The sequence below is a fragment of the Chelonoidis abingdonii genome, chromosome 1 (genome assembly GCF_003597395.2).
Source record: "Chelonoidis abingdonii isolate Lonesome George chromosome 1, CheloAbing_2.0, whole genome shotgun sequence".
NCBI lineage: Eukaryota > Metazoa > Chordata > Testudines > Testudinidae > Chelonoidis > Chelonoidis abingdonii.
In genome coordinates, this window is record NC_133769.1 from 88,048,314 (window position 1) to 88,072,856 (window position 24,543).

The following is a 24,543-nucleotide window of genomic DNA, read 5'->3' on the forward strand; positions in this document are numbered from 1 at the left end:
TCACAATGGTGCACTGTGGGATGCCGCCTGGAGGCCAATACCGTCGATTTGCGGCCACAATAACCCTAATCCGACATGGCAATACCGATTTCAGCGTTACTCCTCTCGTCAGGGAGTACAGAAACCGGTTTAAAGAGCCCTTTATATCAATATAAAGGGCCTCGTTGTGTGGACGGGTGCAGGGTTAAATCAGTTTAATGGTGCTGAATTCAGTTTAAACGTGTAGTGTAGACCAGGCCCTAGATTACTAAAAATGAAAGATTAGAGGATTTTTTCATATCTAGATTTACAGTTTGTCGTCTTCATACATTTCACAGTTTTCATTGCTTCCCCTGTATAGCTACAGTTAAGTTTCCCTAGTTGTCTTGACACAGCAACAAAGGAGAGAAAAATATTTTAGAATACCAGGAAATGTGATTGCTGGAAGCACACAAGTTTGGGAGAGGAGACTCAAGAGCACGTGCAGACCTGACACTACTTATAACTAATTGACTAGATTTCAAATGTCTGGTGTTGCAGTAGCGGTTAGTTTATCCATATCCACTATCAACACACAAAAGTTATTGGCTCAGCTATCACTGAAAAAATGAAGATGTGAAACATCTGTACCTATTTGCCCCCCAACCTCAAACTGCTCCCTTTGTGTATTCAGAGTCATTATTTGCTTGCTTAAACCATAAAAATAGACCCTTTTTAGTTCTGCTAGCACTGCAGAGCCAAACCTGGTGATGATGCGTGCTCAAGGAGGAAAGAACTAGAGCTTGAATTTCAGTTCCTGAATTAATTTTACAGGGACAGCTGTTTTTATTTGTAAACTCTGAACACTCTTTTTGGGGAAAAAACATGGAACCCTTCAATGTCACTTTTCATAGTAACATAAAACTGAATAAAAATATGTTTACTGGTTCACTACATTACACGCATCTAAAGTTAAAGTTTAGAAATATTCTCATTCTTCATCTTTAACCTTCTCTTTATTTAATCTAAAGAAATACATTTACCTTGAGTATCCCTATAGTCTGCTGAGTCTTCTAAAAGATTCTTTAAATAATCTGCATAATAAAGAAAAAATATTACAGAAATATGTTAGGAAAGAATCAATGTTATAAAAAGGAATAAAAGAATAAAAAAATTGCTGGAAAAAATGTCCTTTTGGGTAAACACGTGCAATAAGTTACAGCCTCTAACGGATTTAAAAAACCCAGCTGAAATATTACTAAAATACTTGTTTTTGGAGAGTAACAGAAAATTTTATCTCAACAGTAGCACTGTTACACAATACCTGTGCCCCACACAATATTTACATTGAATGTTTTAGATAACAAAAGCAATGATGAGCAGTGAAGTAAGTAAAAAATGTGTTGCTCTATTTTGCTCAGGAAGAGTTCACAGAAGCAGCGTCTTCAGGCAAATGATATAATTTGTATAGGTGTTATATTTCAGAACAAATCAATGAGCAGCAGTTAGCCATTAATTATTCATTGTGACAACGGCACCTATACAAGACTATACTACGTGTACTTATTTGTGTTCAATTTTATACAGATCATGACAGATTTTGAAGATTACACGTTACGGTGTTTTGTGTTAGTACCTAACCTGATTGTAATAAATAATCAGTATTTGGCAAAAGAATGTTCTGATTGTTTTATTATGTGGAAGAATTTTTGTTCCAATAAAGGAAAAATACAAATAAAATAAACTATCAAATGTTGATGTGTGTTAGTTTGGTTTTGATCAATGATAAATCTAGCCTTTGCCCACTAGATGGCACACCTGATCCACAAAATATTTCTTGCTTTGAGGTTTGCGATCATTACTTACAAGACCACTAAAACTAACCTTAAATGCCACACACATTGGGAAAACTAAACATATTCCCCTGGAGATTCCATTTCCTACAATATTTAATCAGAAAGTATAATGTACCACCAAAAGCACTGCATGTGTCACATTTGCATCTGTTCTATACATCCTAAAGTTCTAAAGTGGTTAATGTGCAGAAGAGATGCAATCACAAACTTTCAGGAAGATATACAATCTTTTATATATAAATGATAATAAATATTGCTACATACACATATATACACACACACACATATATATAAAATTAGTGAACGTATCTGCATTCTGGCCTGAAAGTTTTGTGGAGGATCTAGTGAAGAGTAAGGCATAAAGGTCAAGTGAGGGTGGGGAGAAGGAGAGTAGTACCTACGTTCTACTGTAGAGGGAGGGAAAGAGAACAGATTGATCCAGCTGGATCAGAGGAAGACCACCATTTTTTGCTGCACCTGACGTTCTGTCTGATCATTAGTGGGCACCAGCCAATGTTCGGGTTTTTTAGTACTCATCTCTTCCATGACACTAAACTCTCTCCCACAACAAAAACAAAAGTTATTTCCTTTGTCCTTTATATATCCCAAGAAATTTTTGCTGTGATGGCTACATATAACAGTTAACCAACTCTTATATTTTTAAATTAATTTGGTTAAATGGTTGAAAACCCCTATATGAAGATTTTAAAATTGATATCAGCCATTTTTAAACCAATTTATCTGAAGTTGATTCCTTACTGGCATACATTAAAAAGCCATTTTTAAAACCAATTTCGCTTACGTCAGTAAGGAATCAACTTATGATAAAATAATGTCATTTTAAACCAATTTAAAATATCCACATAGTTGTTTAAACCAGTTTAACCAAAACTGGTTTAAAAATGCACACACCTTTAAGCTAAACTAGAGCAAGCTACTACACAGACAAGGCCTAAGAATGGCTAGAAGCCCTATGGGATAGCTGTCATTTATTTTTAAAAGTTGGCTGCATGTTTTATCCCTCTCTCCCAACCTTTGCATAGTGCTCATCTTCATTGACTGAGCTCTCCAGGGCAGGAACTGTGTTTTCCTATACATGTTGTGCATATTTTGTGCACTGCTATAATCCAAAATAACAAATCAGAGTGGAAATATGGTGTGGGTTTCCATCACCAGGGTCTGAACACGGTACCTCCTGAACTAAAAGCATGAGTTTTTACTAAAGAGCCAGGCTTTGTAACTGGCAGAGGTAACAAACTTGCATCTTCTGTGGAGCAAGTACATTAGGGGACACAATGCACAATGACCACTGTGTTACGATGGCACCCTAAGAAAACTATCCATTGCGAATAGCAACATAAATTTAAGACCCCAAAGTGATCTTAAATTCCCAGTGTAATAGAGACCCAAATAAGAAACTGAATATTTCTTGGCACATACATGCTTTATGGCATACTCTAAAGCTTTGTCCAAGATAAACAAATGAACAACATTTTATATGGTGCAATTCTTTTGACAGGTACATTTATTCACGGACAAAACTAGAATTACAAGTGCCAGAGAACTAAAAGTGCCAGAGAGAACAGAGAGACTAAAGACAAGTTTCAGCATAAATTTATTTATTTGAAACTCTGCAGTCAAAAGTAGAGTGTGGCTCTTATGTTAGGACTCTATGGAGCATCCAATTAAATTTGCAGCTGCTAAATGCTGAAATAATATTTATGCAATTTTGAACTTAACACTCCTTTGCACATCTGGCTAGTAGCCTCTGTTCGTGGCTAAAACCTATAGCTTCAAAGTAGATTCTGAACAGATGTTTCTAATCTCTCATTTTCCATGAATACACATTGGAAATTCTTTGCTTACAACAACCTTTCTGTAGTTAATGCCATCAGCCTATTACACAGAAGGGTTTTTATAGAAATGGATACCATTATATTTTGCTGAAACACTATAATTTAGTACAAACATGCTTAACAAGATCAAACTAAATGAACAAAACCTGATCAATGAGACTACATCTCTTAGTTTAAAAAACAAAAATATTGGTGATCACTATTTAAACAAAAAACTGAATAAGTCAAAAATCAAGCATTATTTACAGAAGATATACAGTATACTTAGAAGAAAATATAGCAACCAGAGATGAACTATTTATTGCAAGTGGAATTTCTAAGAGGGGAAGGATGAGAGATATGGTCTAATTCTCTTCTTCCTTCCTACTGCCTGACTTGAGACAGACTAAAGGAAGCATAAATATAATCACTGAAATCTACTTTTTTAGCTCTCAACTTGTCAAGGTCCTAATACACAAACAGAAAAAATATAGTTATTCTAGGTTCCTCACATGATGTGGGTTTAAGTGAGATAAGCAGCAGGTTTGTGCAGGAGACATTTGAGTCTACAATGACAGCTATCCCTTGGTATGATGGACAATTGAGAGATGGACAATGAATACCTACAGATACAGCAGCAGGGCATAGTACAAAGACAACCCAGTAAAACACAGAAATGGAGGGTGAGGATGTGCAGTGAACTGAGACAGAATCAGCAAGGAAAGAGGAAGGGAAAGGTTGAGAAAATGAATGAAGAGATCATAAGAAGGAAGAGGACTCATCCCAGAACAGCATGGAGCACGTGAATATTGCACAGCATCCTTGAGTGATACAGGGATTTCGGAAAGGGACAGCAGGGAAGAATTTCACTCCTTTATTTTCTTATTAGACAGCAGAGGCTTCTAACTATTCCTTACAGTAACCCTTTTAATGCTTGTTATGTAAGATCAAACAATTAGTATGTGGAGAAGTGAAAGCCCACGTGAATAAATGGAGGAACCATATAATTTAACAAGAATACCGCTGAGATGCTCCTCTCTTTTGCAGATTTATGAGCCCATCTGCCTCTGACATTGACAGCTCAGGAGTAACAGTATCAAGAGGCAGCAATAATCTTGTAAATTCCTGCCACTGCAAAGGTACATGGAAACAGGAAAGTGGAAATGTATCATAAAAACAAGTCCAGCCTACCGACACAGAGCACTTAGATAACGTTGAAAAGGAAAACTAGCTGTCGACACCAAGAGGCCCAGCAGCTGCATTTCACTGATTTTTTTTTTCCTCTCCCTGCCACAATTTGCCCACTGTGTTTCCTGCTGCATCTACAGAATAGGGAATTTTGCCACTGGCTTTGAATGCAGCAATTTTATCATTTAAAATTACCTGCATTCTTGTTTCACTCATGCTGCCCAGCCTATTCTGATGCTGGGTCCAAGTATCTTCTGTGTGTTCTGAAGTCCCAGCAGTGCAGAATTTTCATGGAGACCAGCCAGTATTACGCAGAAGTGCTTTAAATGGACAGAGTAGACAGACCATCTAGCTACACATGGAGGAGGGGCAAATAATCTCATTTTATGGCCAAGGCAAATATAATGCAATGTGGATTGATATTGCAGACTGAGCAATAACAAGGGAAGTATAGCTCTCCCTTTGAAGTTATTTTATTGTTCCTTCCAAGAACTATTATTAAAAAATTATCAGCATAGATGAGAGTCTGATCTTTGAGCTCTTCATCCCTCCCATGGAACAGAGAAAAATTCTGTTTAGAAACCAAGACCCTGATCTTGCAATCTGATGCATGCTGGTAACCACTTACCCCTGCACAGGATCAACAAGACTCTACATGGCCACAAAATCTGCCTGCACAGATCCAATTGCATGACTGGGGCCCTATGGTATCAGACAGGTAGAAGAGGATTTACAAGACCAGTGTATTCTGTGAACTCCCTCCTTCAACTCCTGCATTTAGAACCAACAATGAGGATTTTAAAGCCTTTGAGCAATGGGATCTCTGTCACAATTGCATTTATGAACAAGGTCCTTCCTCCTCCCTACCTTTTGGTTCCACCCCTTTTAAGAATGCCTTTGATCTCTTTTAGAAATCGAGACCCCACCACTGAATTGGGAATGAATAGCAGTCCCCCTGCCATGTCTAAAGTTAGCATCCTTTTAAAATAAAATGATCAGATATCTTTTTATAAGCTTCTACTTTTTCTTGTATTGTAAGAGACGTAAACACTTCCCACTTACAAATAACCTGTTTTCATAAGGTTTTCCCTGCCTTCCCTCTTTGATTTTAATGCAACTGAAAATAAAGAGATTATTTTTAATCAAAACGTTGTGGCTGCAATGTAATAAACTTAATCTGTACTATACAGCAGCATTACTGATCTAACTACTGCTGGAGAAATGGCATTTCTTGGTTAGCTGCTGCAGAGCCAGAAAAGGGTCATGGAGCATTTTATTTTTGTAGTTACTACATATACAGATACTATTTTTAAATTTCTCAGCAAGGGACAGTAGCATGAAAATAAACGAAAACCTAAATATTTAAGAACTCTAGAGGATTCTAAATTCTTCACACTGTCCTTTACAATGCATGTTCCCTACATTCCTAAAACACAACTTTATAAACCAAGCAACAGAACTTAAACCCTGTAATTTTTGTTAACAAGAAAACAAGAATTAGATTACACTTTTGAGAAAGACAAGATTTCAGTGGAGGCAAAACATTTTCTTTAAAATCATGGCTAATTTCAGGAAAAAAAGCCAGGACTAGAGGATTTAGTACTCAGCTTAGAACTTATATTAAAAGAAAAATGTTTTTATTTTCAATTGTCAGGACCTCTTCCCACCCACCCCCACCTCCTATGTTTGAAATCAATTCTCTTCCCTGCTCCTAATGACATGATTGGATTCCACAGCTGTGGAAACAGAGCAAACCATAACAAGGTTTGATGTTTGTGACTACTGCTGAATTTATCTACCAGAAAATGTATCACGTGGCTGCACAACCGCATTTTTCCTGTGTATTTTATGACTGCCAATATTACTGAGTAGAACTTCCAGCTGCACAGAACATTTTAAGAGAGTTTCATACATCTGTAATCAAGTAAATATCTTTTGCAGTGTTGTGATGGCCTAAATGCCAATTTCCTGGGACCTGAGAGGACTGACTTTTAAACTTGTGAACAGCTTGTCAGTACCTGTCAAAAGCAGCCTGTACTGGGGAATCCTCTGAACTGGCTTGAGGAGATAGTGCTTGAGTGCCAGACTAGCACAGCGAGGACTCGTCTGAAAGACAAACACCGAAAATAAATATCCACAGTCCTCTAATAGTCAATCCTCTGCTACCCAAAGAAGTTGTGCCTCTAAACAATTGACTTTTTCTTGTGTGCTTAAAAGGCATGCATTCTGTTATCCTGCTTAACTCCACAGCAGTACATATAAATCTGAGCTGCCTAAGTCAGCCCTCAGCTAGGCACAAGTAACATTTATCTGTATGCCCACTTGCTATAGTATTGCTAGTAGCCAGATCTGATCATTCCTCACAGAAGAACACACACAAAAATAGTTTATCTCACAAGTTAGGAAGATACCTAACAGGTAAACACTGGAATTCTATGCAAAATCAAAACATCTGCCTTCATTCTAAGAAAAGAATTTTATGAATCTCCCTTGAAATAAGGAAAACTTGTCAGCTAGCAGTGAAGGTAACCTGGTGACATGCTCATTTGGAATTGCAATTCTTATCAATCAGACAGAACCGTAGTGAAGGCTGCAGCGTTCATTACTGAAGTCTCTAAGTGGTATAGAGCCCAAAGACACAACAGAGCAATAATCCTTCTTAAAGGGTCATGCTCCAACATGTTTTAATTACCATGGGTTGGCCCTCCTGTCACTTCTTCCAGTTCAAAATGCCTGAAAATCATTTATTTTGAGGTAATGCTACTTGTATACGAGCAACACTGACAAGAAGCACCTTCACTAACAGGGATAGGTTTTATCTTTCTTTGCTAACTGCTGTCTTGTTTTTCTCTCTCCTACATCCCTTTGCTCTCTCCTCCTTCTCACTTTAGCCTCCTCCTCCCTGCTGCAAATAGCTTATATAGCCACGCACACACCCAATGCATCGGGGCTTGGTGAGAAATAGGCCCTCTGTGACCAGAAGATAGCTATGGCTGAGGTCTGGTCTACAATGGGAGAGTGGGGGAAATCAATCTAAGTTACACAACTTCAGCTACGTGAATAATGTAGCTGAAGTTGACGTACTGAGACCTACTCACCACAGTGTCTTTACTGCAGTAAGTTGACTGCTGATGCTCCCCCGCTGATTCTGCTTGCGCCTCTCGCTCCACTGGAGTACCGGAGCCAACGGGAGAGCCTTCGGCAGTTAATTTATTGCATCTTTACTAGATGTGGTAAGTCGACCCCTGCTGGATCGATTGCTCTGGAGGTAAGTGTAGACATGCCCTAAGTTATTACTTTTCTACTGGAAAGGAAGTAGCACAGTACTGAGCTCAGCAGTTGTTTACTGAGTCGGTCTCAACAATTTATTCACTAGTGAAGTAATCTCTGCCAAAATAATGACTAATCCTCACAAGTGCTCAGTGATGTTTATTCTGGATTGCATGTTTAAAGTTCACACTTCTTCTCTGATCTGTTTTCAAGGGGATAAAGTGAGAGGCCGGCAGGGGTACTTGGCTTTTGCATGATTATTGCATGTGCTCAGTTAGAGGGCATTTTGGAAGAGGAACTGATTTGCTTTATTTTCAAATTCACAGCTCAAGAAATTCACTTTCCCAGGTTTCCATTTCAAACCAAACACAGGATGCGAAGGAATACATTCTGCCCTAATTTTTACACTGCAACCCCAATCAAATCAAGGACTTTACAATGGTAGAAGTCAATGCACAATTTGACCCAGACTCTTAAACTTTTAGAAGCAACTAATGATTTTGGCTGTCCATCTTAAACCACACTAAGGACGCCTTATTATTAGAAAGTGCTGAGCCTTCTAAAAATCAAGTCCCTTTAATGTGCCTCAAATTGGACACCCAAAACCACTTTACAAATCTAGGCCACAGTGGTTAAATTCTCCTTCCTCCTACCCACTGGTCCCCAACTGAGTCCTAGGAACAAAGAGGAAAAGCTAACAATCTTTGCAGCCTCACAAAAGAGCACTAGAGTTAAGAAACCAGAAATTAAGATCTCTCTTGCAAAAAAGAAGAAGATACCTCAAAATCTTTAACCACAGCAGCAAAACTAGGGTTCTTCTTGCATTGTTCATCTAGCAGCGCAACATTCTTATCAAATTCTTTGATGTAAGTTGAATACATCTTTAAGTAGGGTCCTTTTTTCACAAATATATCAGCGATTCTTTGATAATCAATCCTGAAAAAGAGAACAAAGTAATTAAAACAGCACATAGCTATATAAAAATAAATCTATGATTTAGAAACCCGTATCGCTGATATTCTCTGTCACTTTCGGAGCTCAGTAGTGGATTAAAAAGCAGGCTTATTAAATAAACAGCTTGTGCAGTGGTGGGCAACCTGTGGCCTGTGGGCAGCCCGTCAGGGTAATCCGCTGGTGGGCAGCCAGTTTGTTTACATTTGCACAGCTCCCCACAGATCCCAGCACTTTCCTGTGGCCCGCGCCGCTTCCCGAGCTGCTATTGGCCGGGAATAGTGAACCACGGCCACTGGGAGCTGCAGGCAGCTGTGCAAATGTAAACAATCTGTCTGGCAACTCACCAGAGGATTACCCTGATGGGCCACAAGTTGCCCACCACTGAGCTAGTGCTTATCTCGCTGGGGAAACCAAAAAGTGTATATTAATTCTGTAGTTGTTAAATTCTTAGCTTCTCCTCTCCAAATGAGATAAGCACTGATGTGCTGGCATCTCGTCCTGCAGAGTGAAATAGGGAACTCGATTTTCAAAACACTCACAATTTAGTCATGTGCCTATGGCCAAAATGTTCAAAAATAGGAACCTAAACTTAAGCTCCTGGATTCATATTTAGGCACCAGATTGAGTCCAATGGAAGTGTGAATGTTTGGCCTGATTTTTTGAAAGTGCCGCTTACCTCAATGCCCAAATGCAGATTCAAGCAGACACAGACTCAAGATCAGAAGGGATCATTATGATCATCTAGTCTGACCTCCTGTACAACGCAGGCCACAGAATCTCACCCACCCACTTCTGTAACAAACATCTAACCTATATCCGAGTTACTGAAGTCCTCAAATCATGATTTAAAGACCTCAAGGTGCAGAGAATCCTCCAGCAAGTGACCCGTGCCCTACGCTGCAGAGGAAGGCGAAAAACCTCCAGGGCCTCTGCCAATCTGCCCTGGAGGAAAATTCCTTCCTGACCCCAAATATGGCGATCAGTTAAACCCTGAGCATGTGGGCAAGATTCACCAGCCAGCACCCAGGAAAGAATTCTCTGTAGTTACTCAGATCCCACTCCATCTAACATTCCATCACAGACCATTGGGTATATTTACCTGCTAATAATCAAAGATCAATTAATTGCCAAAATTAGGCTATCCCATCATACCATCCCCTCCATAAACTTTCAAGCTTAGTCTTGAAGCCATATATGTCTTTTGCCCCCCACTGCTCCCCTTGAAGGCTGTTCCAGAACTTCACTCCTCTAATGGTTAGAAACCTTCGTCTATTTTCAAGTCTAAACTTCCTAGTGTCCAGTTTATATCCATTTGTTCTTGTGTCACGTTGGTACTAAGCTTAAATAGTTCCTCTCTCCCCCTGATATTTCTCCTCTTGATATATTTATAAAGAGCAATCACATCTCTCCCCTCAGCCTTCTTTCGGTTAGGCTAAACAAGCCAAGCTCTTTCAGTCTCCTTTCATAAGACAGGTTTTCCATTCCTTGGATCATCCCAGTAGCCCTTCTCTGTACCTGTTCCAGTTTGAATTCATCCTTCTTAAACATGGGACACCAGAACTGCACACAGTATTCCAGATGAGGTCTCACCTGTGCCTTGTATAACGGTACTAACACCTCCTTATCTTTACTGGAAATACCTCGCCTGATGCATCCCAAAACCGCATTAGCCTTTTAATGGCCATATCACATTGGCGGCTCATAGTCATCCTGTGATCAACCAATATTCCGAGGTCTTTCTCTCCTCTGTTACTTCCAACTGATGTGTCCCTAAATTTATAACCAAATTCTTTTATTATCCCTAAATGCATGACCTTGCACTTTTCACTATTAAATTTCATCCTATTACTATTACTCCAGTTTACAAAGTCATCTAGATCTTCCTGTAGGATATCTCAGTCCTTCTCTGTGTTTAGCAATACCCCCCAGCTTTGTGTCATCCGCAAACTTTATTAGCACATTCCCACTTTTTGTGCCAAGGTCAGTAATAAAAAGATTAAATAAGATTGGTCCCAAAACCGATCCCTGAGGAACTCCACTAGTAACTTCCTTCCAGCCTGACAGTTCACCTTTCAGTATGACCCGTCGTAGTCTCCCCTTTAACCAGTTCCTTATCAACCTTTCAATTTTCATATTGATCCCCATCTTTTCCAATTTAACTAATAATTCCCCATATAGAGCCATATCAAATGCCTTATTGAAATCAAGGTAAATTAGATCCACTGCATTTCCTTTGTCTAAAAAATTTGTTACCTTCTCAAAGGAGATCAGGTTGGTTTGGCACAATCTACCTTTTGTAAAACCATGTTGTATTTTGTCCCACTTATCATTGATCTCAATGTCCTTAACTACTTTCTCCTTCAATATTTTTTCCAAGACCTTGCATACTACAGATGTCAAACTAACAGGCCTATAGTTACTTGGGTCACTTTTTCCCCCTTTCTTAAAGATTAACTTTAGGCTTCTATTTTTGAAGAACTTAGCTTTGGTCCAAAATCCAGTTGCTCAAATACATGCATATGTCCAATTAATGCACCCAAATGTCAATTCAAGCATCTAAATGTGGAATTTGGATGCCCAGTTAATGTGCCCTCATTTGAAAATTTGGTTCTTAGGCTCAGAAGTCAGCTCTGGAGTCTAAAAAGCACAGATTACTATAGAGTAAATTTCTTCTTACAGTAAAATTCACTTTACTTCATAGTTAAATATTAAAACCATGGAAAAAAATTGCATTCTTATTGATCATTACCAGTGAGACAGTCGCTCTTCTAATTCTCTGAGGAGGTCCCGATTAAGTTCATACAGCTGAGGTAGGTAGTACAGGATCTGATTCAGGATCCTATCCTCAATCACTGGTTTTCCTAGCTGCTTGGAAGCATGTGCCACTGCATCCCGGAAATCCTGTCGGAGTACAGAGACAACAAAACAAAAAAAACCACACCTCACTGAGAAACTGGCCTTCGGTAACAATACATATGACAGTATTTCCCTTGCAGAAATGCTGCAGAGTGTTATCTGTTACAGAGGGCAAGATGGTACCATCTGTTTTATGTTACTGTGTGGCTTTAACTCAGGGCCTGTCTACAAGGGGAGTTATTCCCAGTGCCTGCAGAACTTTTGGATGCAAAAAGTCACATTCCTCGGTCCATGTGCTGAGTTTGAACTAGCTCTCCAGTGCACAGACATCAGAACAAGAGCTGCACTGAGAGCTGAGAAGCAAGTGGCGATCACACTGTGGAAGCCTGCAATGCTAGACTGCCTATTGGTCAGTGAGAAATCATTCTGAAGTTGAAAAATCTACAGTGGGGGCCATGGTCATGCAAGTGTCTGGGGACATTGTTTCCTGCTACACAGGACTGATTCTCAGCAACGCGCAGGAAACAGTGGATGGATTTGCAGCAATGGGGTTCTCGAACTGTGGTGGGGCAACAGACAGCGTGCATATCCCCATTTGTAGGAAAGTGGGCTGGTGCCAGAATACATCCACAGAAATGGATACTTTTCCATGGTTATGCAAGTGTTGGTGAATCACTGGGGACACTTCACTGATATCAGTGTGGGCTGGTCAGGGAAGGTGCATGACACTTGCATCAGAACAAAGGCCTGTTCAGAAAGCTGCAAGCAGGGATAATCTTTCCTGACCAGCGGATTGCCATTGGTGACGTTGAAATGCCTGTTCAGTTACAATTATTGCTGCTTTCAGTAGCACTAGGCATTCTGCAGTATAAGTTATTAAATAATAAAGATTAAATTATTTCCAAAAAATAAAAATTTATTGCATAAGAAAAACAGTGCAAAAACTATTGTGCAGTTAAAAATGATACAATGAAAACTTATAAAATAAATGAACAGAACTTTAAAATTAGAACGCTAGAAAAACATTCATGTCTAGTTCAGTCCATTTCTGCCAAACATACACCAATCATGTGAAGCTGTGATTTTCCTTACTGTCCCCCAGCCTGGAGTGGCAGGGATAGGGTTGTGGCCCATGATGTCATGTGGAAAGTTTGGAGGGAGTTGGGGTAAGGAGCTGCGAAAATGGAATTCCTCACTGACCACAAAGGAAGGGGAGCCTGGGATCGTTGGACCCGGTCAAGAAGTGGGCAGCATTTGTGTTTGCTGGCTGAGAACCCCTATTATGTCCTGGTGCATCTCCCTCTCCTTTTCCTCCTGGGTCTGTCTCCCTTCTGCACTTTCCTTCTCCACATAGTCTGCTATATTCACCCTCCAGGCCTTCTGTTCTAGATCCCAGTGAAGCACTGGCTTTCAGGATCTTACTGAACATGTTCTCTCTAGTCTGCTTCTCTCTCCTCCTTCGGATCAGGCATGCCGCAGGTGTGGAGGAGGAACCCCTCAAGGCTGCAGGAGGAGCTACAGAAAACACATACATTGTATCACTGTATTTATAATCACAACAGAAAGCGAATGATAAGTTTCAGAACTCCCCTTTCTTATAAAAATTTTAAATCAGACCTGCTTATTGACACTTTGGGTTTGGAATGCCTCTGTGCAGCACTGCTGCTCAGCCACAGCCATGGTGACTATGACCTGTCAGCGGCAGGGGTGGAGGGTAGGTGGGAAGGAGGGGGAAATTATTCAGTTGCATAAAACAAAATAGAAATTCAGCCCTCGGGCACAGGGCAATGCACGGAATACCAGCACTCCTTTCCACAGGCAGTGGTGATTTTAGCTGATATCTCATTCCCGAGGGTAACAAAGGCACAGAGCACAGCTGCTGCTGGGTATCCCCAAGCCGCCTGGTCCCATATGCCACTAGCCTGTTTACTGCAATAAAGTCATCATAGAGTGGAATGGGACAGTGTCCTACAGAGGAGGAAGATACAAGGCAGCCACCTCCAGAAGCCTTCAGGAAAGGATTGTTGAGATCTTTCAAGGAGGTACTCCGTAACTCCTCTCAGGAGGCTACAAGGGATATCCCTATGTACATAAACAAGCTGCTTCACCTCTGTCTCCCACCCTCCCATCTAGCTTAACCCTACAGGGGCATGAAAAGCAGATAACTCTACCACTGTTTGTTGTATCTCTCTCTCTCTTCTCCTAGGAAGAAAATGGAAAGCAAATTTCTGCATCCTGCCAACATGGGGCTGGGTCAGGTGCCATTTTCAGGTTTAAACTCTGTAAGGGTGAATACATGCACACACTTACCCAAGGTTCCTGCCCCTAGATCAGGGTCATCGATGCTTGGCTGGCAGGACTAGAATGTGATGGAGTCTCAAAGAGATCCTGGTTCATTGCATGGCTGAAGCCCCAGCCACATGTCCCTCCTTTTCACTGTACAGAGCAGGGTATCTGTCACAGATTCCTCTGAGGTATCCACGCTGGTCTGAGGGTGGTGGTGGGGTCTCCAGCAATGATGGCATGCAGCTCATTGTAAAAGCAGCAGGTCTGTGGCTCAGCACCAGACTGACTGTTAGGCTCCCTGGTCTTGTGGTATGCCTGTTGCAGTTCTTTCACTTTCATGTGTCACTGTTGCTGATCCCTGTTGTCCTCTTTCACCCGCATCCATCCTCTGTGCAATCTTTTCGTAGCTGTCAATGTTTCTACAGCTGATCCGTAGCTGTACCTGCACCGATTAGTCTCCTGACAGGCCCAGGAGATTCAATTTCTCCTGTCTACTCTAGACAGGAGTGCATCTAGAATGTGTAGCCAGTCCACTTGGTTGGGCAGTTGCACACAACAAAGGACAGCTGTTAGGTATGCTCTCCAAGCGGGACAATCAGGAAATAGCCATTTCGAACATATGCAGGTGGATGGGGGGGGGGCTTACGGTCTCCATGACCCCCAGAGCGGTCACTGTTGGGCACAGTGGGGCAGCTACTGGAGGACTGTTAGTGTCATCATAGGTTGTACAGTGTCTACACTTGTTCTGCACTGACCACAGTACTTCGACCATAGCTCAGTGCCATTTGGGGAGGTGGCTTTACTGTTTCACCGTAACAGGGTGTCTATGCTGGCAGAAGACAAGTTTGAATGTAGACACATGCACAACTAGGTCGACGCAACAAGACATCTTACATCAGCCTCACTTTGTAGGGTAAGCCAGTCCCTAAAGAAAACCAACCAAATGACACTGGGGCTATCAGGTTTTTTTTTTGTTTGTTTGTTCTTTTTTTAATATCATAAATAGTTTGGCACAATCAATATTTACCTACAATGGGAAAACTGATCGCTCATCCTAGAAGGTGGTACATTCTCTATACTACAAAAACCTCCCAAACAAACCAGGCTATCATGTTTATTTGGTCCTCACTGAACATATAGGGTGAAAAACCTGGCCCCCCTGAAGTCAATGAGAGTTTTGCCATTGACTTCAATGGGGCCAGGATTTCACCGAAGGGTCCTGAATATCTTTTCCACCACTTACAATGAAACTTACAAAATTTTTAAAAATCTTGTAACACCAGTGTACCTTACTTAAACAGTTGAATAACTCTATGTGATATGAGCTAAGTCAACGTCTAGGACGCCAAAGGGAGGAAAACCTGAACTACAGGCACTTGGCTCCTATAGCCTCTCAGAACAACATTCCCTTGGAGCCAAGTGCTGGTGGGGTGGAGGAGGGTGAGAGGGCACCTCACAGCCATCCATACCAGCTCCCTCAGTTAACAGTTCCATCACTGCAGCACCCCTCTCTAGGCCCATCCACTCAAACATTCCTGTCACCATCTCTCAGCAATATCCCCACAAGCTTCAATCACATGGTTCCATGGGTCACAAAAGGCTGGGACTGGGTAGTCTGTAGCAAAAAACTGCAGGTGAATTTTGGGCAGTGACTAGAAAGGAAACGTCAGGAATTACCGCATTAGAGTTTAAAAAAAAAAAAAAAAAAAAAAGCACATAGCCTTATTCATATGGAAATTCTCTTTCACATATCATCTGTGCAGACTAGTGTCACATAGCTTACTATCAGCTGCAGGGTTTCCTGACCTGAGGGCAATGATTTCCAAACTTTTAACTAAGATGACCCATCAACTGAATTTTGTGGGTTTTTTGCAACCCACCACTATAAATACGTACATTATACAGAAACCACCATTTACTATAGAGAAGGGGTCAGCAACCTTTCAGAAGTTGTGTGCCGAGTCTTCATTTATTCACTCTAATTTAAGGTTTCGTGTGCCAGTAATACATTTTAATGTTTTTAGAAGGTCTCTTTAGAAGGTCTATAATTTATAACTAAACTACTGTATTGTTGTATGTAAAGTAAATTAGGTTTTTAAAATGTTTAAGAAGCTTCGTTTAAAATTAAATTAAAATGCAGTGCCCCCCAGACCGGTGGCTAGGACCCAGGCAGTGTGAGTGCCACTGAAAATCAGCTCGCGTGCCGCCTTCGGCACCCGTGCCATAGGTTGTCTACCCCTGCTGTAGAGTGACCAGATAGCAAGTGTGAAAAATCAGGACAGTGGGTGGGGGATAATAGGCGCCTATATAAGAAAAAGCCCCAAATATCGGGACTGTCTCTTTCAAATAGGGACATCTGGTCACCCTAATTTACTATCTTTAAATCCTGTAATGGTGCAACAGTAGGACTGATTTTGTATTAAACTTCATAAAAACAGTATTGTATGAAGAAAAAGTTGTCACACGGGGTATTGCTGTCAGATCCCAGCCCTCATTTAAAAAAAAAAAAATACCACCACCACCACAAACCAAGGCTGGATTAATGCATAGGCAAACTAGGCACGTGCCTAGGGCCAAAATTCCTGTGGAGAGAGGACCACCAAAAATCATACAGTAGATTCCTTCCCCTCCACAGCCTCCTCCTTGCCCTGCCAAGGGGGGCACAGACCACCGGTAGCAGCACCCTCTGCTCTGGCACCACAACCCAACTTGCTGTAGAGAAGAGGCATTGGCTGCCTGGCCATCATGATGGATGGGTGACCAGGCCAAAACCCACATGGTGTTGTGACCCTGTGTGCCAGGTGGCAACACCTGGAGCACAGAGCCAGGCCGAGCCTCATGGGACAGGAGCCACTGCTGTGAGGTGAGTGAAGGGCGGGCTTGCTTTCCAACACTCCCACTCCCAGGCCTTCCCTCTGGACCCATGACTCATTCAGAACCTTCCTATGACCCGACCCACAGCTTTAGGGCACTGCTTAACGCTGAAATGATATAAGGAATTGCAATGACTAATATAGCCCAAATACAGGGATTCTGAAGAGCTTTGGGCAAAATACATCATGTTTAGTACTTGTAACTGGCACACTTAGCAAGAGCAGACACTTACTGAGTCTGATACATGAGTCAGCACGAGACTAGTAAATGCTGGGTCTCTCTGTTTGTAGCTCAGCCTTAGAGGGAGTTTTTCCCCCAAAACAACATAACTTATGCCAGAGGACAAAGCAAGAATTTTATTCATCCATTGTAAGGCGCAATGCATGAAAGTTTGTTTATATATAATGCAATCAGCAAAAGCAGCTCCTTTCTCAGACTGGAAAAACAGTAGAGAGTCAGTTTTAAGCACCATTTATTTAAGTTACTGGTATAGCATATGAAGACTCTGCATGTGTTTGGGCATAGGAGACCTTGGTGCTCTCTCTGAGATGATCCAAGGCCCACTGAGGTCATCATTAACTTCAGTGAGCTTTGGATAAGATCATGTCATTTAATTATCAAAATAACAGCGAGTCAAGATACATTACTACCTTGATATAACGCCACCAGATATAACACAAATTTGGAGATAACGCGGTAAAGCAGTGCTCCGGGGGGAGGCGGGGGAGGGCTGTGCACTCCGGTGGATCAAAGCAAGTTCAATATAACACAGTTTCACCTATAACGTGGTAAGATTTTTTGGCTCCCAAGGACAGCGTTATATCGAGGTTGAGGTGTACTTGATTGTCAGCCCAGTCCCTAATAAGTCAGAGGAACTACTGCAGAGAGGAAAGAGAGGTAGTATAGGAGATACAAGGCAAATCAAATTAAACCTACAAATGGTGACAAACCAGACAGCTAAACAAAAACAAAAACAAAAACAAAAAAAAAAAAAAAAAAAGGAAAAAAGATTCAGAATTCCTTGGTAACTGCATTTTGATGTGCATGTCAAACTATTTAGAGGTTTAATTTCTTTCCCAAGCCAAAAAAACAAAACAGCAAAAAAAAAAAAAAAAAAAACCCAAACCAAACCANTTGGGAAATTATCAAATTACTGTTATTGAACATGCACTGTGGATTGGTTACAATAGTCATGTTATAAACTTATTTATGAACAGCAGCTCTTTTGAAGTAATCCTCCTGAGGTTCATCTTGAGCTGAAGTTAAAAAGATTTGAAGGCAGACAGCATAAACCTAAGAAGTGAGGGTGGGGATAGGAGGGGGAAGAATGAAATGGATAGGAGAATACAGTGACTGTGTCTACGTTCAGAGCTATTGGTCCACTGATTACAAAATTCATTTACATTGTATATGTGTGTCGAGAGCCCAGAATGGCTGCATTTTTAATATGGTTAAACAGAAAATTGAGAAAAATGAAACTTCACTCCAAAAAAATGCATGTCATTCAGTACAAGGATATTTTTACCTACAAGAAGAGCAGTAATTTAAGAATTACAGTGAAGTTAATTTAATTGCCTGCTTCCCTCTAAAGCTAATCTGTTCACTACTAAAGAGAAAAACATGACCAACTTTCTTAACATAAATCACTGTTAAAGTTAACATATATATGTATACTTGGCACTTAGTGATCAGTATCACATGCAATTACATTGAAATAATCCACATTATGTAGACAGATTTTATAGCAATAGCAGAACATAACATTGCTAAAGCCTCCTCCTGCACTGAATTGTTCAAAGGCCGTCACCCTAGCTGTCATAGGCAACGTGTTCTGTTTGAAGTAACGCAGCAAGAACATTAAAGTGAATTTTTAGGAATCATACTTGATATTTAAAAACACTTCTCAAATAAAATAAATTGAACTCTACTCAGGCTGTATTTTTTCAAAAGCTAAAATATTCACTTTTTAAAATGAGACATTTACTCAATTGAATAGTACCATTTGTGCCAAGACAGAAGTTTCACATGATATGTGACATGCATATAAATATTATATTAATATGTGGGTGTTGGTGGATGTGTGTGTGTAAAAATAAAAAGGTATGTTGACATGCAGTTTCTTAACAGGATTATTTTTTTCCTTTCAAAGCAAATAGTAATGGCACGGATGCTCTGAACTGCTTCATGCAATGCTGTTTGGAGGATCCTGCATTATGTTGTTATATTCTACTCCAATTCTAATTTTCTTGCGCCTCCTTTCATTGTACACAAAAGAGATTTCCTTCATTTCCCTACTTTGAGCTGAAAGCACATCTGGTTGTCACTGGAATGTGTGTTACACAAAGGCACCCATTTCTATTACAGATTGCCTCACTATCCAGTAGAGAAACCAGTGGTTCCTGGGGGAGCTCAGTTACTCCAGTAAGTTGTAAATTACTTACAAATACTTCATGTTTCAGTTAATGTCTGGTAAGACACTCCTAACAAATGCATGAATGGGTTCCCCCCACCCCTTTTTTTAAAGCTACACCCTTGCCAGCACTTTGTAGCAATGTGTGAGCTACTCTGGCGTCAACAATCCTTTGACATCATTTCCTCAGCTAATTAGGCAACTGTGGAACTTGAAACAGCACTGACCCAGTTATGAATCATTCGTCATCACCACGTATCCTTCTCCTTCTCTCCCAGAAAGTCCTTGTGTCACAGTGACTTGCATCTCTCTCACTAGACAGTTGCACATGACAATTGACCCCTATAACTTAGTGTTAGCCTGGGAAACTAGGGAAAAGATGTGCATTCAATTTCCAATCTACCTTAACCACATGCTGAACTTTCACTGAACTGCTGGCTGAGCCCATACGGGCTTTGGATTTCTGTACAACTGCATATATATAGTTCATTTAAAATTTGTGAAATTAACATTCCACTTTTCAGAAAAGCATGGATCAGACGCTTTTTGACTGCACAGGGAGAAAGACAGACATTGTTTAAGCAAGATGGGTCAGAAAAGAGATAAAAATAAAGTCTTTTTTTTTTTAATTGCAATTTAAAAAGACAGACAACTGCATAATTTAATGCTGATCCTGGCATCCTTTTGCTTGGGCTCCATTCACATGTTCACCCTGGTTTGTAGTCACATACTTCTTGTCATACATAAACACACCATCAGCAGAAACACCTTTCAGTTAATGTGCAATTCTTGCTTAAGCACAAATCCAAAGAGCTCAAATATCAGTTTGGTGTCAGGAATTTTACTGCATTTGGACACTCTTCAAAGCATGCACACACATACAAACTTCTACATTCTAGGAAAGGGCCAGGCTGCCACAACATGGCAAACTGCAAGTGCGACTGCATGGGACATAATTGTAACAGATCTAGCAAACATATATTTAATACAAAAGGTCAATCCATACACTGAACTATATCAGTGGTACTTTATAATGAACTCAGTACATGCTGATTGTTCTGTTTTTCAATTATACGAATTACCTCATCAGTCCTGGAAAGCTGACAAGTAATTGTATGTCGCTTTCATGATTAGTACAATAATTCACAGGTCTTTAATAGCATAAGATACTTCATTTTTACAACATAGTCAATCATCTGACTGGGGAGATGTTCACAATATCTTAATGCAGAGAATGGACTAGATAACCCACCAGTGCTCCCTGCCAGAACAAATTATTTCATTAACATCTCTTTATAATCTAGGTACAGCTGTAATTCATTATTAAACGTCTCGACCAGATCTGACACCACCATTCAGCAATACTAAAGCCCTCCAGTAGTTTAGAGAGCTGTACTGGCATCCTCACCTCACATCTGGCAGGTAGGTAAATATTATTTTTACAGACAGAGAAACTGAGGCAGAGAGGTTCAGAGAACTGCCGAAGGCCACGCAACAAATCACTGCCAGAGCCAGGATTGGAGCTCAGGAGTTCCTTGCTCCCAGCCTTGTGCTTAGTGCTGTCCCTCATACTGCTTCCCCAGATCTATTATAATCGCTTCTTTGTAGTACTTGACTGCCATTTAGTTTACATTGTGAAGTCCGAGTCTAATCTTTAGATTTCTAAGAGAATAAAGTATTTTTATAGTGTAAATATGCTGCGAGAACAGCAACAAGCTAACCCAGAGTTCCCAAACCGGTGAGCATGGCCCCAATTCAGCCCAATGAGAGTGCACAGGTGGAGGAAATAAAGTCCCATGATCTCAGATCCACATCTCTCAAATATGAATGTGCTTGTGGCTGTGACTAATGCTTTGGGTGGCTCTTGGAGAGCCACCTGCCTTGTCTTCCTGCTATAGCAGTGGCCCCTAACGTAACTAGACGTAGGAGCAACTCATGGGGATGGGGCTACAGACTCAGGCAGCAACCCACAGGTCCACGCTTCTCTCCTCTGTTCTCAGCACTCAGCTAAATTGCAAGAGCATATGCATCTGGCCTTAAGTGAAATCAAGGGGATGCCCCCATCCTAAGTAGTCTGTAGGCTTTTGTTGACGGGGAGTCACAGAGACAGCAAAAAAGAGGAGGGTGGGGGGACAGGGAGGGAGAGATCCATCAACCAGAGGCAGAAAAGGACAGGAGAGAATATGGACAGAAGAAGAAGAAATGGCAGCTAACATATGAGAACATTGCTGATGGGGACAAAAAGAGGTGGCACCCATCTGCCAATTCTTCACTGGAGGAAAACCCCACCAGAAAGTGGTTGGGGGCCACTGAGCTAGCCTATGGTGCATACTGAATTAGAGAGTTCAAAACCCCACATATTGTCAGTATGCATTTGTGCATTACACACATGCACAAGAAGCAGCTATTTCCCTATCTATGGTCCAAATTTTCAACCAGACTCAACTGCCTTCTACCACTTGCATATGCAGTCACTGCAGCTCTGTAGTTCAGTGCCTAAACACCCAGTCTTCAAACAAACAAAAAATCAGTGGCCACTTTTTGAAAATTTATTCCTATATGTAACCTGCCAGACACTAACATTTCAAGATGCCTTCTCATGCATACTTGTTAGGAGCTGGAAGATGAGAACATGAGAAACCTTGAATTTTTCCCGTTGTGTACAAGATAAAGGCGACTGGTGACTGAGTGCCCAACATGAGATACTTTAAAGAGACCCAATTTTCAGCAGGTGGATGGCTCAGCACTTTCTGAAAATCAGGTACCCATTTGCCAGGTCTCAAGTTGGGCCCCCAAAGAGCAAGGCACCTAAAATCACTTACGACAATCTTGACCCTGCAGCATACTCTGTTACAGCCTTGTGTAAATCTTAAAGGAAAACTACGGTCATGAGCATTAATTCACTTCGGCTTAGCAAAAGCTCATATTACAAATGGAGCGTGCAAGCCTTGCTTAGTTAGCATTCTCTAAACTCAACATCCATCAAGCTCACAGCAGGTGACTTGCTAGATCTGCCATTAAAAAATGCTGATTTAATGTCCGCTGATGGGCCGCTGGTTTATTTTTACCAGCTCCTACCCATTATAACTCACCAATAGCAAACAATTTATTTGTATTACAGTAGCATGCAAAGACCTCCATCAATCCCTGGGGTGCAAGGCATTGTACAAGCACCCTGGAAAACACACTCCCTGTTCTACAGAGCTCATCTAATGCATTACACTGGCATATGAGCAAAGACAACCAAGAAATGACTAACCCAGAGACTCTAGCAGACAAAATGTGGACAGCAATTCAACTAATGGAAGACCTCTAAATGTTCACTGCTTTATTTTGTTCACTCTACAACCCATAAGGCTAAATGAGGCTTTGAGAACTGAAGGGCACTAGTAAGGGGGCATACCCGTATACCTATTGAGTGCTGTGGAGGGAGACATTTGGCCTATGCAATACCTCCTGGATACTGCAGGGTGGGAAAGTGTGCTGGCTTACAAATGCACAGGGTAAACGGTGGGTAGGCCCCCAGGCCTTCTAGGGTATGGAACATTTCAGCCAGTGGTGCACAATCTGCTTGTTCCTTGGGCTCCATTATGCTTTGCAGCGAGATGAGAGCTGTCTTCTATGGAAGTACCTTGCGTCCTCCCCTGAGCTAAAGGCCAGCCATAAACTGACCCTAAAAGATAGTATAGCACCAAGCTGCACACTGGTTTGATTTAAATGTTTTGGTTTTTGCAGCTCCTGAGAGCAAAGTTTCTGCACTTTAATAGAACTTCATCCTTCAAAGATGGAGCGAGGAGATAGAATTACAATTAAATGGGTCATTCATCCCGGAACAACTCCGTTGACTCAACACATTTTGGCAAACTTCATTGTGCAAAATTGAAGGCTAGTATCTCAATCAGCACCTTTATAGCAAACACAGTGCTTATATTAATTCATGATATTATATAAATGATCCCAAACCAAAACATTTTCTATCTGATCAAACATTTTGTCTTAAGTATCTATTTTTTGCTCTTCTCATGAAATAAAAAATAAAAACAGCCTTCAGATGGGCTCTTTGAGTGCTTGGAGGAGTTGTTTCAGTTAAAGCAATTTAGTTAATATAATCAACAAAATGCAAACAAAATTAGAGTTGGTTATGTAAAGCCAGCCTGCACCTATATCCCCATCCTCAATTACCTTAACTTTCACTTCAAGTGCTCTTAAAAATGATTGTGTAAAATGGCACCTTCTCTCTCAAATCTGCTCCCTGGGTGTATTCAGTATGTTTGTTGATTTCAGTGGCAAAGATAAGAGATAACTGCTCTTCACTTCTGTTAGTGCTGCGGAGCCAATGTTGCTAAGATGGAGTGAGCTAAATACTCCTCCATTCTGTACACCATCCAAAGAATTGCTTACTCAGCTCCAAATAGCTGCAGCTGAGAAACACACTGGGCCTCATTTGGCCTGAAGAATCTTTATTACAGGTGATGAAGCACAGGGTGGAAAGGGCCCAGGCTTCACTTTGGGAGCCCAAGATGAGTTGCTTAGCTGGCAGTCAGTAAGCTAAACAAGTGAGACAAACTACTGAGACACAATAAAAGTGAAATCCCACAATGGCAGTGCTGCAAAGTTACTTTCCGCATAGAACCTCACTTTCATAATTGTCTTAAGTGGCTTTGCATCCTTCTTATGAATAGTCAGATTCCCTGGGAGTATTGTTCCGTTTAAACACAATACTGGGTTTCCATAAACTCTGCCAATAGGGATGGTGATTTTCCTTTTAATGAAAATAAAAAAAATGCTTCCCAGACAGTCCTAGCTGCACTGATGAAGCTTTTCCAGACTAAACTGTCTATTATTTATATTGGAGCACCTGGAGACCCACTGAGATCACAGCCCCATTGTGATATGCAGCGTACACAGTCCCAGCCTCAAAGAGCTTATGATCTAAACAGATGAACACCAGGGCTGCCCAGAGGATTCACGGGGCCTTGGGCAAAGCAATTTCCGGGGCCCCTTCCATAAAAAAAAGTTGCAATACTAGAGAATACTATATTCTTGTGGGGGCCCT

The 24,543-nt window shown here is 41.0% G+C and overlaps 1 protein-coding gene across 1 annotated transcript in view; it reads right to left on the reverse strand.

The window, feature by feature from the left end:
* The window catches only part of FGD6 (FYVE, RhoGEF and PH domain containing 6), a 101,160-nt gene that overhangs the window by 34,466 nt on the left and 42,151 nt on the right, over positions 1 to 24,543 (reverse strand). Inside the window, exons 6-9 of the mRNA XM_032798605.2 lie at positions 11,811 to 11,962; positions 8,887 to 9,043; positions 6,856 to 6,943; positions 1,002 to 1,052 (exon numbers count right to left, since the gene is read on the reverse strand). Of these exons, the coding sequence (XP_032654496.1) occupies positions 1,002 to 1,052; positions 6,856 to 6,943; positions 8,887 to 9,043; positions 11,811 to 11,962 (448 nt within the window). The remainder of the gene's footprint in view (positions 1 to 1,001; positions 1,053 to 6,855; positions 6,944 to 8,886; positions 9,044 to 11,810; positions 11,963 to 24,543) is intronic.